The sequence below is a fragment of the Triplophysa dalaica genome, chromosome 16 (assembly GCF_015846415.1).
Source record: "Triplophysa dalaica isolate WHDGS20190420 chromosome 16, ASM1584641v1, whole genome shotgun sequence".
NCBI classification, from domain to species: domain Eukaryota; kingdom Metazoa; phylum Chordata; class Actinopteri; order Cypriniformes; family Nemacheilidae; genus Triplophysa; species Triplophysa dalaica.
Genome location: NC_079557.1, coordinates 15,740,528 through 15,757,009, shown reverse-complemented (window position 1 = coordinate 15,757,009; position 16,482 = coordinate 15,740,528). Strand labels below are relative to the sequence as shown.

At 37.2% G+C, this 16,482-nt stretch overlaps 1 protein-coding gene and 1 long non-coding RNA gene across 2 annotated transcripts; both read right to left on the bottom strand.

The window, feature by feature from the left end:
• Positions 1-448: 448 nt before the first annotated feature.
• drd1a (dopamine receptor D1a) lies at positions 449-2,490 on the bottom strand. Its single transcript, XM_056769941.1, has one exon. It carries the CDS (start codon positions 2,429-2,431, stop codon positions 1,337-1,339), a length of 1,095 nt encoding a protein of 364 aa, XP_056625919.1. The 5' UTR covers positions 2,432-2,490; the 3' UTR covers positions 449-1,336.
• Positions 2,491-5,844: 3,354 nt separating this feature from the next.
• Positions 5,845-7,056, bottom strand: LOC130438377 (uncharacterized). Its single transcript, XR_008909318.1, has 3 exons — positions 6,952-7,056; positions 6,738-6,863; positions 5,845-6,561 (listed from the first exon to the last, which is right to left on the bottom strand). It is a non-coding gene; the product is annotated as an uncharacterized LOC130438377 (long non-coding RNA).
• Between the last annotated feature and the right edge of the window lie 9,426 nt (positions 7,057-16,482).

Here is a 16,482-nt window from a genome sequence, read left to right as displayed (position 1 = left end):
TTTTCAAGAAAGAAAGCTCTCCCGCTGATAGCAAAATCTAAATTTTTAAAGGCTGCTCAAGTTTGAATACAAACAAACACAATAAAAAGCAAATAAAGACGTTTTAATGTACCAAAAGTCAATGGAATGAAAGGTCAACACCACCAAATGTCACATGTTCACGTTCCCATGATTTATCAATTATTAGGAAATATATAACATTTAGTTCTTCAACAAAGTCATCACTGAATCTGTTGACTTCTAAACACCACAACAACAAGAAATGCACTACTGTGTAAATACAAGTAACAGCAGCATATGAAATCAATCATAGCACAAATAAAAAACTATTCACATTTAATTACATTCAGTTTGCTCCAGACTTCACCCAATTGGTGTTTAAATGTTCCACATCACCACATGGCACATTGCATCACATCCATTGACACAATATCAATCCAGTGTTATTTCGTAGCGGGACTGAAGGTCCCAGACTCTTCGAACGTCATTGAAATCTCAACAATAACGGATCTATTACTTGTTTCACCGTAAGTGACACTTCATTGCCTTTTCCCACATCAGCATTTTTATTTTATGACCATCTGTTTTGTTCGTCTTGGTCCTTGGTTTTCACGGTTTAATAATGAATGAGGGGATTTAAAGAGAACAAGTACCAGAGAACAACATACATGGTCATTATGGCAATAATGGGACGGCCATTTCATGACTGACCATCTGCCCTCCTGTTATGGAAACAAGTCTTGTGAATAAGGCAAGATGTGAAGGACACGCAATAATGGATGGAGAGGATGACATCAATGTTTATCAAGCGGTGATGTATAAGACTAACTGAATTTTATTGTATATGGCTTAAATTGTCAATTATTTGTTGATACTTTATTTATTCATGGAATGATACATTACCAACTCATTCACGACTCACTTACAGAAACAACAAATAACATTTATTGCATTTATGCCCAGCGGTTCATTTTCTTGCTGATTGTGAAAGATGGATGAACATTCTGTATATTTGTGATCATTCTTCATTTGAAATGTTCCTTAAGTCACATGTGGATTTAATAATTTATTGGTTAATAAGAGTAGAGCAATTCGCCTGAAATAGCCGGTGGACAACTGGGAACATGGATGCAATCAATGCATCATTTTTAGGGATGTTTATCCTTGGTCAAGTAACATCAGACCTGCTGTCTTCACTCTCAGGTGGTATTTTGTCACGGAGTCTAATCCCAAATCCATTCTCCCTTTCCAACAGCCTTCTTTTGTGTGTCAGAGGCTCACATGGCCAATCCGTCGGCACGCTGAGGGTTCCCTCATGTCGCACGAAGGGTGCTTTTCAGTTTTTGTTCAGACTGGGTGTCTCCATGCTATTGCTTCCCGGACAAAGTCTTTGGCATCCCAGAAGGATAGCGAAAGCTCTGCGAAAGTCGGCATTGAAGGCATATATGATGGGGTTAAGCGAGGAATTGGCCCACCCGAACCACACGAAAACATCAAACGTTTTTGGGCTGATGCAGTGCAGATGGGCGTCACTGCTTTTCATACCGTGCTTGCAAAATGGCACCATGCAGTTCAGGATGAAAAAGGGCAGCCAGCAGCAAACAAACACTCCCATTATGACAGACAGAGTTTTTAACACTTTCGTTTCCCTTTTGAAAGACAATTTAAAAGAGCTCTCCGAATCCATGTTCGAAGCACTGCCCATGCTGTCGTGGCGGATCTGAGCACTCTCAGCGGCCCGTTCCAGGGCGGAGATCCTTTTGATCTGCTTCTGGGCAATTCTGTATATCTGCGTGTACGTCACAATCATGATGGCAACGGGAATGTAGAAGCTGATGAGCGAGGAGGATATAGCGTATGTCCTGTTGAGGCTTGAATCACAGTTGTCCATCAGCGGCGTCCCGTATGAAGCGTTCACCTGGGAAAGGCTTGTCGCCTGTGCCTTGTGCCATTTTAACTGCACCGGGATAAATGAGATGAGCACAGATAGCGTCCAAGCCACACTGATCATCACGAAGGCCACCCTGGGAGTCATCTTCCTCTCGTAGCGGAACGGGCTAGAAATGGCCCAGTATCGGTCTACGCTGATAACGCAGAGGTTCAGGATGGAAGCTGTGGAGCACATGATGTCGAAAGCTACCCAAACGTCACAGAAGGAACCGAAGGGCCAAAAGCCAGCCACCTCTGTCACAGCCTTCCAGGGCATGACCAGGATGGCCACCAGCAAGTCCGACACCGCCAGCGAGATGACAAAAAAGTTGGTGACTTTAGAGCGCAGGTGGCGAAACTTTGTGACAGCTGCACAAACCAACGTGTTCCCCAGTAAGGTGGAAAGAATCAGAAGAAATAGAAAGCAACCTGTGAGAACTCTTGAGGATTGGTCACTTTCCATCAAGCCACTGTCTATGACAGTTGTCAGGTTAAGATCCATCACTGCTATTACGTGCGACAAAATAAATGTCCGCTAAAGAAGGAAAAGTCTATTTTATGGCTGTTTGTGGCTTTTTCCAAAGCAAAATAAAAAATCAAGCTCTCATGTTTCCAGTTTATGTCACGTCCTGCATTGTATTTTGAAAGGACCAGTAAATTCTTTAATACTTAAGTTCAAGAAGGTCATCATAGAAACATGATACTAACATATTCAGTGATTGTGGAAATAGAGTCAGTATAGCCTATCCTGTATAGCTACGATGTTTACTCACCCAGTTAACGTTTCCTTAAACATTTCAGGTATTTCGGATGATCATTTAGCCATTTACGTGTCCTTATGCGATGAGAGGGTCGTGGATCGTTGCGCTCAATACCATTTAGTGTATGCATTTCCCGTCTTTGCATGTTACTTTGTAAAACAAGAGACTACTATAAATAAGAGAACACCGCTTTCGCGCTACATATATATTAACAAGAAGTGTTCCACATCCGTTCAAGTAAGAAAACATCGTTTACCTCTCTGTCATACTTCTGACGAGCGTCTTTTGCGCAAAACGCTGCATTCTGCACTTATTCAAACCGAAATGTTCCCCGGGTTTCGAGCACTCCTCACATTATAAAACAAATAATTTCAAGAGAGGAAGAAAACTTCATGAATAGACGCCTTAGCGGTTTTGTCTAGAGTGTCCTCTTCGGTGTAGGTATATGTCCTGGATAAACGAGTCGTTTCATCTGGTCGAAATTAAGGTGTTTCTCAATCTGGAGACAGGAGTGCATGTAAGCGCAGCAGGACTTTCTGGAGACGAGCGCTCCAAAGCAGAAGACATGATAAACCCACTTCACACCGAGACGTGTCGTGTCCGAGAGGCTTCATGGGAAATTACTCTAACTGTAGGGTGTCCGATCGTACAACAGGTGTTAAAAAGAGACGCAACCACACGTAGTGAATACAAACGACTTAATTTGTGCGCGTGTCAGATGCGCGGGTGTGCACACAACTATTACCATTCACGATTCATTATCCGTTCAAATTAATTTAATGTGTATTTTATGGTCAGGCTATTGAACGCCTTGCTTTGTTTGATAGTCTGTATAGCTACTTGTATTTAAATATATATGGTTCTTGTATATGGTGATGATATAGGCCTACTTTCCTTATACTAATGAATTGCTCATTATTAATTAATTGTAAACTGGATTATTATTATTTATAAAGGCGTTTATAAAATAAATCACGAAAACAAAACGTCACAAAACTCCAATTTAAGATGCTTAAATGAAATGCCTCCTAAATCAAGTCCACGACTCCCCCTAATGGGCAGTCACAGTATTTAGCCTATACTTAACAAATGTTTAAATAAAATAAATACGTTTCTAATACTTTTGATAGCCAATGACATGAAGATGTATCTAAAGCTGACGTTGCTATAAAAGCCTTGGGGTAAAAAGACCTTCGGGTGTATTTTGTCTTCTTCCTCTATTGAACAATTGCACTGTAGTTCAGGAAATAGATCTGCTCTTAAAATACAATTTAGTGGAAGTTAAAATAAGGCATAAGAAATTATGAAGGCAGGTCACCCATATACTGTTGGTGGGTGTGGTGCAGCAAAGCTTCAAATCATTAGCATGCATTAGAATGACTTCAGAGCTGAATGCTTTAAAGATTCTGTTTTTAACAACTTTGCTCATCTTGCAGTGCTTTAAAAGACTCAAAACGAGCACTGAATGTTCACATAGTGTTTGTTACTTTAATTTTTTATAATAATAAAGTACTGTTTGTGTAACTTTTCACTGTGGATAACGGTCCATTCATAAACACACGTTTATTGTTTAGTGTCTCAATGTTTGTACTTTCCATCCAATTGTTAAACAATTAACAAAGATGTATTCAGATGAACATAAGACAGGTGTCAAGAATAGATACCTTTTCTCTTTTTCCTGGTGTTTGAGCGGGGAATTCTCAATCAGACTTACTAAAACAACTTTACAAGGGGGTTTACCAAATGAATGCACCCACATCATTTATATTATGTCATTGATAACCCCCCCCCCCGCACATGGCACATGGCCCATGGCCATATTAGGTCTTTTCACATGTCCAAATTCTCTTTCATGGTCTTTTTAAGTTAGATCCAGATCAATGCAGACATTTCTACTGGTTTCTCAGGTTGACACATTGAATGTGGACACTTTAGAAATAATCAAGGATACACTGATGTATGAGTGTATAGATGTGGCAAGCAGCTGCACATATATCACAGCTTCAAAGCACATAATAACCCTTGACCCACAAAAGCTTCAGATGGGAGCTTACACAACCTATAGCTGCTCTTGTTTGCAGACAATTTCTTTACAAGCCATCATGGTTTGACCATTTGAGGCTTTTTTATAGATTTTATCTCAAGAAAAAGATTTAAGTATAGAGGAACATGTTTCATAGCAAAACAGTCCATCTCGTCCACATTCCTCCTCACAATAACTGAATACAATACTTGCCTGATATTCTAGAATCACTATAAGGATATTTCGAATTTATAAACACCAAAAAAGGAATTGTCTAGTTAAATTGTGAAATAGATGAACTTTCTAATGTGTCAGTGTTGATATTGCAACAATACCCACACGACGTTACAGTATTTGTACATGTTGTCATTTTATGGCCCTGTAGTCAAACTAGAATGAGTCTATATATTATACTGTGCCTACCTAATATGTACATACTGTATGTATAATAATGGTCTATAGCCGATGTGTGCTAATGGATTGAGTGTAGATGTAGTTACTCTATAACTCAATAATATTAGAGCTTGAATGAAAATATATATAAAATAGAGAAGCACTGATATTACATTTTTCCACCGATACTGATAGCTGTTTATTCAGAGTGATATCTGCCGATGCTGATTCCGATATCAATAGATTAATGATGATATTTTAATTTAATTCTGACGATTACATTAATATTTTCTAACTTTTGTGATTGTTTTGAATGTAATTCATATGACTATTAATATTGAACATCAAACTGGTGATGTTTTTTACCTTTTCTATATATAGAGCACAAATTCATTGGATTTTCCTTTTCCTTTTTTTATGGACAGGATATGGCCCAGTACTCGATAGTCTGAAAAATTGCTTATATCGACCCATACCGATTAATGGCGAATTCAGATAATCCAACTAATCGTAAAAAAACTTTGACTTCAAAATATTCAATTTATTTAAGGTTAAATTTAATGTACAACGACCATTCCTAGTAAAACATGATGTTTGTATTGTTACAATACAAGTCAAAACTTTGAAAAAAAGTCTAGTATTGATAAAGATTTTCTTCTAGCGATGAAAATAATAACATTAACATTTTAACCTTTGAAACCTGTTCCAACAAACAGCCGGCACGCTGATTAAATAAATTAACAATAATAGATAATTAATAAAACCGGCATAAATAAATAAATTGCTGGACAAATAAATAAAGTACAAAAACAAGTGACATCTCATTTAAATAAATAAATAAACAAATGTGTCATTCACATCAGGTAACATTCCAATAGATGTCTGATTAGTTACTGTTTATGTTGTGCCTTAGTTCTGTATTCACTGTTTAGTATGCAGTTGGACTTGTTCAACTTTTTGATCAAATTGATGCTAGAGTTTATATAAACCTTGACCGTGCACACCCTAGAGAATCTCCGTTTTCTGATGTCTAGTGTTGATAAAGATTTTCTTCTAGCGATGAAGATAATAACATTAACATTTTAACCATTAAAACCTGTTCCAACAAACAGCCGACACGCTGATTAAATAAATTAACAATAATAAATAATGAATAAAACCGGCATAATAAATAAATTGCTGGACAAATAAATAAAGTACAAAACAAGTGACATCTCATTTAAATAAATAAATAAACAAATGTGTCATTCCCATCAGGTAACATTCCAATAGATGTCTGATTAGTTACTGTTTATGTTGTGCCTTAGTTCTGTGTGCACCATTCTTTTTGCAGTTGAACTTGTTCCACTTTTGGATAAAACTGATGCTAGAGTTTATATAAACCATGACCGTACATGCCCCAGAGCATCTCCGTTTTCTGATGACGTTTTCCTCACAGGTTGTTGTTAATTCCTCCTAGATGAGTCAAAGAAATAGTTATAGTAATTATAATAGTAAATAGTAATTGTTTACAGTGCATTCAAGTTGAAAAGATCATCTTCCTTTATCTAAAAATTAATGTTTAAATACTAAAGCATTCATTTAAATAAAATGCTGAACAAAAATGTAATACTGTAATATTCAGGACTTACAGTGTTAGGGGAAGGATGAGAGTTCAATATGTTTATGATGTTGTACAAATGATCCTGATGGTTTGTATTGATTATTAACTTGATGGATCTTTTAAGGTTTTGAACAAACGCCTCCTCACATATACACTGAAAAGAATACAAAACGATATTTAATTTAAACTTCTATAATATTCCATTTTCCATTAGATAATATAATACTTACTAACACACTTACTGGATAGAGTGGAATTGAGTGGAGCTGAGTGTCATTGACTGTCTGAAAATTAAGAATAAGTCCATTAATATCATGAGAAGGCACCATATTACTATTCAAAGTCAGTTCGATAATACGAAACTACTTATACTATAATAATTTCTCATCACTATTATAAATCTGACACACATCATTCAAAAATTTGTTTCATGTTGTCCTCTTTCTTTGTTTGTGAAATGTATGTAGTTTACTCACCGTTAAATTTGTCGCATTTCTAAGAGCTTTCAGTTCCTTCAGAATTTTATTGAAGAAGTCTTCGTGTGCAGAGCACAGGGTGAACAAAAAGACAAGAATGAGTACTCTCATGTTGTTACTGAAAGGGATGCTTTCTAGAGATAATGATCTTGTTCTGCACTCTAGCATTTATACAGGCCTTAAAGCAGGAAGCATGTACCACATGCGATCACACCTCAAATATAGCCATGATGTAAGCTAAAGTTTCTGAATTGGTTAAAGGGGAAAATACTAGGGGTTTCATTAAGCATGTTACTGCCCACTTGGAAAACTAGCAACTTAAAATTGTTTTAATATTGCCTGTGAGTGAAATGTTTGGAAGTTGAGGTGAAATTTTCCTGCTGTCTTGTTAATGTTTCTTAATTGAACAACTGTTTTCTGAAACAGAGATCATGAGATGGAAATGCTAATAAAACAAGAACAGCTATATGATAACAAATAACACCAATAACATTGACAGTCATTTTTAACATTATTATTCAAAAGTTCTAATATAATTTTAACAGTAAGGGCACAATTAGATACCTTTAATAACATTAACTGTATTCTAAACCTTACAAAAGCTATTGTGGTTAACACTGATATGGTCCCAGGCTGCAGTTTTTGTAGACATGAAAGTTAAAAAAGCCATGAGTTTGCATATGAAACTTAGTCATGTTTGCCGAAACTGTCAAGATCTGCCTAATGTCTGTTTGAAGTTTATTAGACTTAGATTTGTTGTCATTTGTATAAATTAGCCACAATTCACAATTTCATTTTACGTTTACACATTCCTTCTTACACTATCAATCATATTTTATTTAAATCAATCACAAACATGAATTAATTTTAAATATTTTACAGTAATAACTGCTGCCATTGCAAGTGTATTGTTTACTTGTTTCTACTAGCCTTTTTTGGACTATTTGTGTTTACTAACTTTAGTTATTTAATATATATATTAAAATTCTTATATTGTAACAAGGTTCAATGAAAGGAAGGAGGCGGGAACCGGCGAACCATTAAGGCACTTTAATCAAAACAAACAAAAATACGTAAGTAAAAGGACTGCCGGCCACAAGAACAAACACCAACTAAACACATATCCGGGCCTGGTCCTCTCTCGTCAACAGTCCCGACGCTCATCCTCTTATGCTCCCGATTTCCTCCGTGAGATATGCGGGACCGGTGTGCGCCCAGCTGATTCCAACTATCAATCACGCCACCGGCCTCTCCTCACGGCTCTCGACACACCTTCCTCACCAGAGATGTATATAACATTCATTCACAATAAGACCAGGTAATGGGCTATATAATTTAATTTCACATTAATAAAAATTATCTTCTACATTTTCGTGTAATATCCAGAATGTAATCTACTGTTTGATCAGTTTTCTCCACATGCATGTGGTCAGATTTAATGCTGTCTCCTGTCTGCAAATGATGATAAAGTCTCTGGTGAGATTTTATCTTGTTCAACAGTCATGTCATTTTGGTATTCAGAGTTGTTACACATTTCTACCTCGGTGTGGAACTGACAAATTGACACCTTTTATATTAATATTAAAAGGTCAAAGCGCAGATATTTATGAATTATGCAGTTAGTTTCAATTTACAAATAGGGAAATGAGGGAACCCTGAGAAACTTGACTCATACAGTACAGCCTATACAGTATTTGCAACACAAATACAGTTCAAAGAAAAAATATGTGAACCCTTTGGGCTTACTTGGATTTCTTCATGAATTGGTCATAAAATGTGTTCTGATCTTCATCTAAGTCACAACAGTAGAGAAACGCAGTCTGCTTAAACTAATACCGCACAAACATTATACGTTTTCATGTTTTTATTGAACACAACATGTAAACATTCATAGTGCAGGGTGGAAAAAGTATTTGAACCTTTGGGTTTAACAACTGGTTGACCCTCCTTTGGCAGCAATAACCTCAACCAAACATTTCCTATAGTTGCAGATCAGACCTGCAAAACGGTCAAGAGAAATTTTGGACCATTCCTCTTTACAAAAGTGTTTCAGTTCAGCAATATTCTTGGGATGTCTGGTGGGAATCGCTCTCTTGAGGTCATGCCACAGCATCTCAATCGGGTTGAGGTCAGGACTCTGACTGGGCCACTCCAGAAGGTCTATTTTCTTCTGTTGAAGCCATTCTGTTGTTGCTTTACTTCTATGCTTTGGGTCGTTGTCCTGTTGCATCGTCCATCCTCTGTTAAGCTTCAGTTGGCGGACAGATGGTCTTAAGTTTTCCTGCAAAATGTCTTGATAAACTTTGGAATTCATTTTTCCATCGATGACAGTAATCCGTCCAGGGCCTGAGGCAGCAAAGCAGCCCCAAACCATGATGCCCCCTCCACCATATTTCACAGTTGGGATGAGGTTTTGATGTTGGTGTGCTGTGCCTTTTGTTCTCCACACATAGCGTTGTGTGTTCTTTCCAAACAACTCAATTTTGGTTTCATCGGTCCACAGAATGTTTTACCAGTAGTGCTGTGGAACATCCAGGTGCTCTTTTGCAAACTTCAAACGTGCTGCAATGTTTTTTTTGGACAGCAGTGGCTTCCTCCGTGGTGTCCTCCCATGAAGTCCATTCTTGTTTAATGTTTTCCTTATTTTAGATTTGTCAACAAAAATGTTAGCATGTGCCAGAGATTTCTGTAAGTGTTAAGCTGACACTCTAGGATTCTTCTTCACCTCATTGAGCATTCTGCGCTGTGCTCTTGCAGTCATCTTTACAGGACGACCACGCCTAGGGAGTTTAGCAACAGTGCTGAACTTTCTCCATTTGTAGACAATCTGTCTTACCGTGGACACATGGACATCAAGGATTTTAGATATACTTTTGTAGCCCTTTCCAGCTTTATGCAAGTCAACAATTCTTGATCGTAGGTCTTCTGAGAGCTCTTTTGTGCGAGGCATGGTTCACATCAGACAACACTTCTTCAGAACAGCAAACTCAAAACTGGTGTGTGTTTTTTATTGGACAGGCCAGCTTTAATCAACACATCCAATCTCATCACATTGATTGGACCCCAGGTTGGCTGACTCCTGGCTCCAATTAGCTCTTGGAGGAGTCATTAGCCTAGGGTTTCACATACTTTTTCCACCCTGCACTATGAATGTTTACATGTTGTGTTCAATAAAAACATGAAAACGTATAATGTTTGTACGCTATTAGTTTAAGCAGACTGTATTTCTCTATTGTTGTGACTTAGATGAAGATCAGAACACATTTTATGACCAATTTATGAAGAAATCCAAGTAAGCCCAAAGGGTTCACATACTTTTTCTTTCAACTGTATGTGTATCGGTGGCACAGCCGGCATTTTGAAAGTGGAGGGACACACCTGTCAGTTTACCTGACCTGGTATATATATATAGCATGCATATTGTATACGTTTAAACATGTATGTATATGTTTATAGTGGAAGAATGTAGATTTTGCTCTTTCAGAAACATTGAGATTTTATTTCACCGAAGCAGCATTCACTGGATTACAATGTATAGCCAGGATATGTAAGAGAACTAACTATAAAATGTATTACTAGCCTACAATTTTAACTGCTAGTGAAACATGCTAAACAGACAGGTTTGAATGGCACATACAGCTATTCAAACCCTCTTTTTAAGCACAATGGTAGCATCTATTCTTGGTATAGATGATCAAACTGTGATACAAGTTTATGCATATGAATAAATCTCTATTTGTGCTTTGGAGAAGTGACCACTCGTAACTTTTATCCTGGAATACTCAGGTTCCTGCCAATAAATAGTGCCCTTACTTGCACATTGTCTGCATAGCCTACATTATCGGCACTATACCAGCTTACATACAACAGTGCGCTTTTCCCCGCTTTCATGTGTTTGAAACTTAAACAGATACACGTCCACAAAAGACGATTGGTCTCGTAACACTCACTTGTGCCTGAATGTTAGTTCATTTAAATCTATTTATTACACGGTTCATTGGAATGCTTGATACTGATTGGTCAGTCGCGACATTTGCAGGTTCGTTGTGCAAGGGATAATGTACAGGCACTGTGTTGTTATCGCAGAAATAAGCCCCGACAGTGTGATCAGGGTCCGATGCAAAGCAGACGTTCAAACGTCACAAACAGGCAAATTGGTTTAATCATTTGTAATTATAATGTCATATATGTTATTAAAAGACATATTTATACTTAATTTTTGTGTAATATTAAACTGCCCCTCTCAAAATGATTTGCAGCATCTGGGTTACAGGGTGTTATTAGTTCTGAGCAGTTGTTATTTGAAAATAACAACCCTTGGAATTTTGTGACTGGCCAATCAGAATTTATCATTCAAATCAGCCGTGTAATAATCCCAGATAACAACCACTCAAAACAAATAGAAAGCAGTAACCCGGATGCAGCAAATAATTTTGACAGGTTTGTTTGACATATTAAATATAAATAATTTTTTTAATGATGATCCTGATTACACTGTTGGAGCTTATTTCTGCGATAACAAGTGACAGCCTATACATTATCCCTTACGTAACAAATCAGAAAATGTGGCAGCGGCATGTCGAATAGTGCTGGTGACAGAATAATCTTTACCTTAAAGTGAGAGGGATATGTCCCCCGCGTATTCTACGTCCATGTGTGTATGCATGATTCTGTCTTAGATCTGGTAAGATTTTGACTACACTTTTCCAGCTACAAATTTGCACCTATTTAAACTTTATTTCAAATGCTGCATTCAATTTTTACGTTAAGTTAAACTGGCCATACAAATCACTTAAATAAATTATATTGAAATGGCTTAAATTCTAGTTGCATTCTGTAAAATAAAAATAAAGCTACAATGAAGTTGAAATAGTTACTTTGGTGATTTAAAGTAATGGAAAAGATGTGTAAACATTAGAGCGTGCATTTTATTTAAGAGAGAGCACATAATCAATAGTGTGCTTTAATGTGTATCTGAGAAGTGTAAATGAAACTCAAAATTCTGTAATTGTGTATTTCCCGTCAATTGAGGAATTAGCTACAGCTTAGTGAGTTCACACATCATCTCACAAATAGCTGATCAGGAAGTTGTAGGCTTGCACGACGAAAATCCGTCGATGAACTGAGAATAATAAATAGTTGAGGCCCCAGCTACAAAAAAAAACCGGACTCCTGTGCCGCAAATGTGGAACGTCAAATAAATGATGACTCATCACTACCTCATTTTAAGTCAACAAATTGTATAATCTAGTGGTTCAATTCAGAAGGCACACTGCCAAAGTGACAATGAAAGATCATAGAAGAAGGTCAGTAGTTCCACTTTCCTCTGTGAATGTCACATGTTCAGTACAGAAGCACCAGAGTCGGGGAAGTTTAGGATGAGCAGGTGCACAAACAGATTGTTCTAGACCTTCAAATTAGAGAGCATCCTGCGCAACTGCACCACTCTCAACCACAAACCATGTAGGTGAGCTTCTCTCGCTCCATGTCATCACTGAAACAGTGCATTTGAAAATTCACACATGAGAGAGTCATCTCATACCTAAACTGCATTAACTTTATGTAAATGGAAAAAACAGTACATTATATGTGTAAATGTATGCCAAAGAGGAGGCCTTCGACAGATAGGTCCCAGTTCTACTTCACAATTTAGTAAATTTACATTCCCATCATCATTATGGCATGCTTCTTGAAGAACAGTTGCTACAGAACAACATGTTTTGAGAAAAGGTTTCACTTTGTTTTACAGTCCTATTACCCATGTTCATTCTATTCACTTCCTGTGTGACTGGAATTCCTACATATTCATCCGGAACCCTCAGTACTAGTTATAGCAGTATTTTGTTGTGTAAGTACACTGAAAGTGTGCAACTGTATATGAACATTTTTTATTTAAGTCTAAATTACACTCATTTGCACATTCTGTAAATCTTTGTAGTATTTTAGTAATATTGGATTGAATCCATCAAGTATTTGGGGTTTTTGATCATATGATCACATTGGTTGATGAATCAAAAAATTTATCTTCCGACATGGTCGGCGTTGTGTTCCACAAATATTAAGATATTAACCCCCAAATAAAAATGTAATCATCCTTTATTCACCCTTTTGGCGGTTTAAAACCTGAATGTGACTTTCTTATGTGGCACAAAATAGAAGATATTTTCAGAAATGTGTAAAACTGTGTAAAAACTGGGTCATGTAAGGTGGATGAGATACTAATATGTTTGAATGCCTATGCCATATTTGCCCTATTTAACACTCCTAACATATCATGTGAAGATTATACCTTATTATCTGTTAAAATCTTTGGTGCTATGTGCAGATGGTTAATGGAACTTGAGTTTTCGACCCTCCCACTTGGAAATAACGAAAAAAAGGAAATCGCTTCCAGTGAATAAATGCATTTTAAATGTCATAGCTAAGTGTGCATATTTTTTGCTTGTCATGTTACAAAGGTGCAAATGCCATTGAATTTAGGAATGAAGGTTCGTTTCATGACTCATTTCATGTAATTTTTGTGATAACTCAACATTTCTAGCAGTTGTCTTGTCTTAACACCATCAGCTGTTAAAAAAAGAGGTATACCTCTGTCAACCCACAATCTCTATTCAGTGGAATTTTCCTTATTGCTATGGTGTGAATGGCTCACATCTATGACTGCTTAATAAGGTATTGTTTGCATGCACTTCTGCACTGCACTATGATTTTACGAATTACAAGACAGAAAACAGCCTTTCCATGTTTGACCTTCTTAATTGGAGTAGTATCACAAAATTTCCTCATACGTGCATCGTTCAGCTTGAGTTTCACAAATTTGGTTGGTCAAAACCATAACACCTTCGTTTGTTTTTTCGGTATAGAGATTCATTGAAGTCACTCAGCCTTATTGACACATCTTGATGTCAGTGTGGTAATTTCCAAAATCCATAGATCCTTCCATTTAATATTACTCATCCGTACCGAACCAGATGAACTTCCTCAGATTTACTTTCTCCAACCCCAGAAGACTTTGAGGCCAAAGGCGACATAAGCATGAGTGTCGCCCCAGTCGTGAAGACAGTGGTTGAGACTGTCTTTCTAAATGAAGGGGAGGGGGTGTATATTTCTGCAGACTTCACAGAGATGGTGTTGTGATATGTGAAATAAGAGGAAATTTAAACCCTAGTTTCTACCGCTGAGCTCCCTCTCCACATTGGGGAGAAAACAGTTTACCACCAGCAGCTCTTCAGACTAAAACATGACTCACATGAAAAAATTACCCTTAATTTACATTTATATGTAATTTTGCATACAGGCAGTTTAATGGGTCACAGATCTGGCCACCAGGTGGCAGTTCTTTAAACATGGTCATAAATAGCAGATGTTAAAGGTCATGAAGTTTTGTTCAAACCATAGAGATGTATATCATTCTGATTTGTTTAGAAATTAGCTGTTGTACCAAGTTTGGTTTGGAACCTGGGAGTGGTGATCGACGATTAGCATAACTTCACTGATCAGGTTGCCAGCACCACCCTGTCCTGTAGATTCGTCCTCTACAATATTCTCTATAATATTAGGAAAATTAGACCTTTCCTATCCGAGCATGTTACACAAATCCTAGTCCAGGCTCTTGTTCTGTCCAGATGGACTACTGCAATGCGCTACTGGCTGGACTTACAGCTTGCATGACCAAACCTCTACAGATGAACCAGAATGCAGCGGCAAGAGCGGTCTTCAATGAACCAAAGAGAGCGCGCATCACTCCTCTCTTCATTATGTTACATTGGCTCCTTATAGTCGCTCGAATCAAATTCAAGACTCTGCTCCTGGCCTACAAGACCACCACTGATTTGGAACCCCCTTAACATCACTCCTTACTGCAGACTTATATCCTGCCAGATCTCTACACTTTGCAAATGAACAACGTCTTGTGGTGCCATCCCAAAAAGGTTTGAAAAAAATTATTGCATGTCATTAGAAACTTATTTCAATACAAACTGTGTATTGTAAGAAGTATAGATAAAAGATAATTAACAAATAAACAACCAATGATCAGTATTCCCTAAACTGAGAAATGAGCTGGAAACTATTAGTCAAACATTTGAACCTGTTATATTCAAAGTATAAGCTTTTGTAGATTTGGACAAAAAGTATACCTTTACACGCGATGTATGGCCATTGGTATTTAATTTATTCTAGCTATTGTATAAAGGCCTCCAGGGCACCACACAGATTTTATTAAAGAATTCGGTGGGTTCTTATCAGAACTAGTACTGGCCGCAGATAGAGTCTTTGTCGTTGGTGACTTTAACATCCATCTAGATAATGATACAGATGCCTTAGGAATGGCCCTCAAAGACACACTTAACTCCATGGGCGTTAGTCAACATGTGTCAGGAGCCACTCACCTTCCTAATCATAAGGATGTCACTTTAGATTTAATACTGTTTTACGGTATAAATGTGGACAACCTTAAAAACCTTCAGCAGAGTGAAGACATTTCGGATCATTATCTGATCTAACATTTGCTTCACTGGCCCACGGCTGCAAATCAAACTCCTTGTTACAAATATAGTAGAACAATTACTACAACTACCAAAGATGCGTTTCTCGATAATCTGCCTGAATTGTTTAAAATCTCTAGCATGAGAAATAATGGTGAAGATGTTGACATTACTATGGAAAATTTTAACTCCACCTTTTCAGAAACACTAGACACAGTTGCTCCTCTGCGTTTAAAGAAGATAAAAAAGGTATAATGAACAAACTCAGGCTCTAAAGAAAGCGACCCGGAAAATGGAGCGAAACTCTCAGAAAACTAATTTAGAGGTATTTCGTACAGCATGGAAGGAGAGTACTCGAAAATACAGGAATGCCATAATCAACGTCTAGATCAGCCTACTTTTCATTACTAATAGAAGAAAACCAGCACAACCCTAGGTTTTTATTTAAGACAGTGTCTAAATTTACAAAAAATTGTAGTCATCGACTCCAGATTCTGGATATCAGTATAACAGTGATGAAATTATGAACTACTTCACAAGAAAAAATCCAAGATATTAGAGAAAAATTATAAGAATGCATCCAGAAGTGAAACCCGTTGAACATACTAACTACTGTGCCCCTAAGGAGAAATTGCAATTATTTTCTAACGTAGATCACGATGAACTGTCTAAAATCATTAGATCATCTAAATCAACAACATGCATGCTTGACCCTATACCGACAAAACTACTGAAAGAGATGCTCCCAGAAATTATAGATCCTCTTCTTAGTATTATTACAAAACAGAAGTATTACTTATTGGACCGAAAA

Coding starts and splice junctions, on each gene's coding strand:
- drd1a (XM_056769941.1), bottom strand. CDS start 2,431: ATGGATCTTAACCTGACAACTGTCATAGACAGTGGCTTGATGGAAAGT.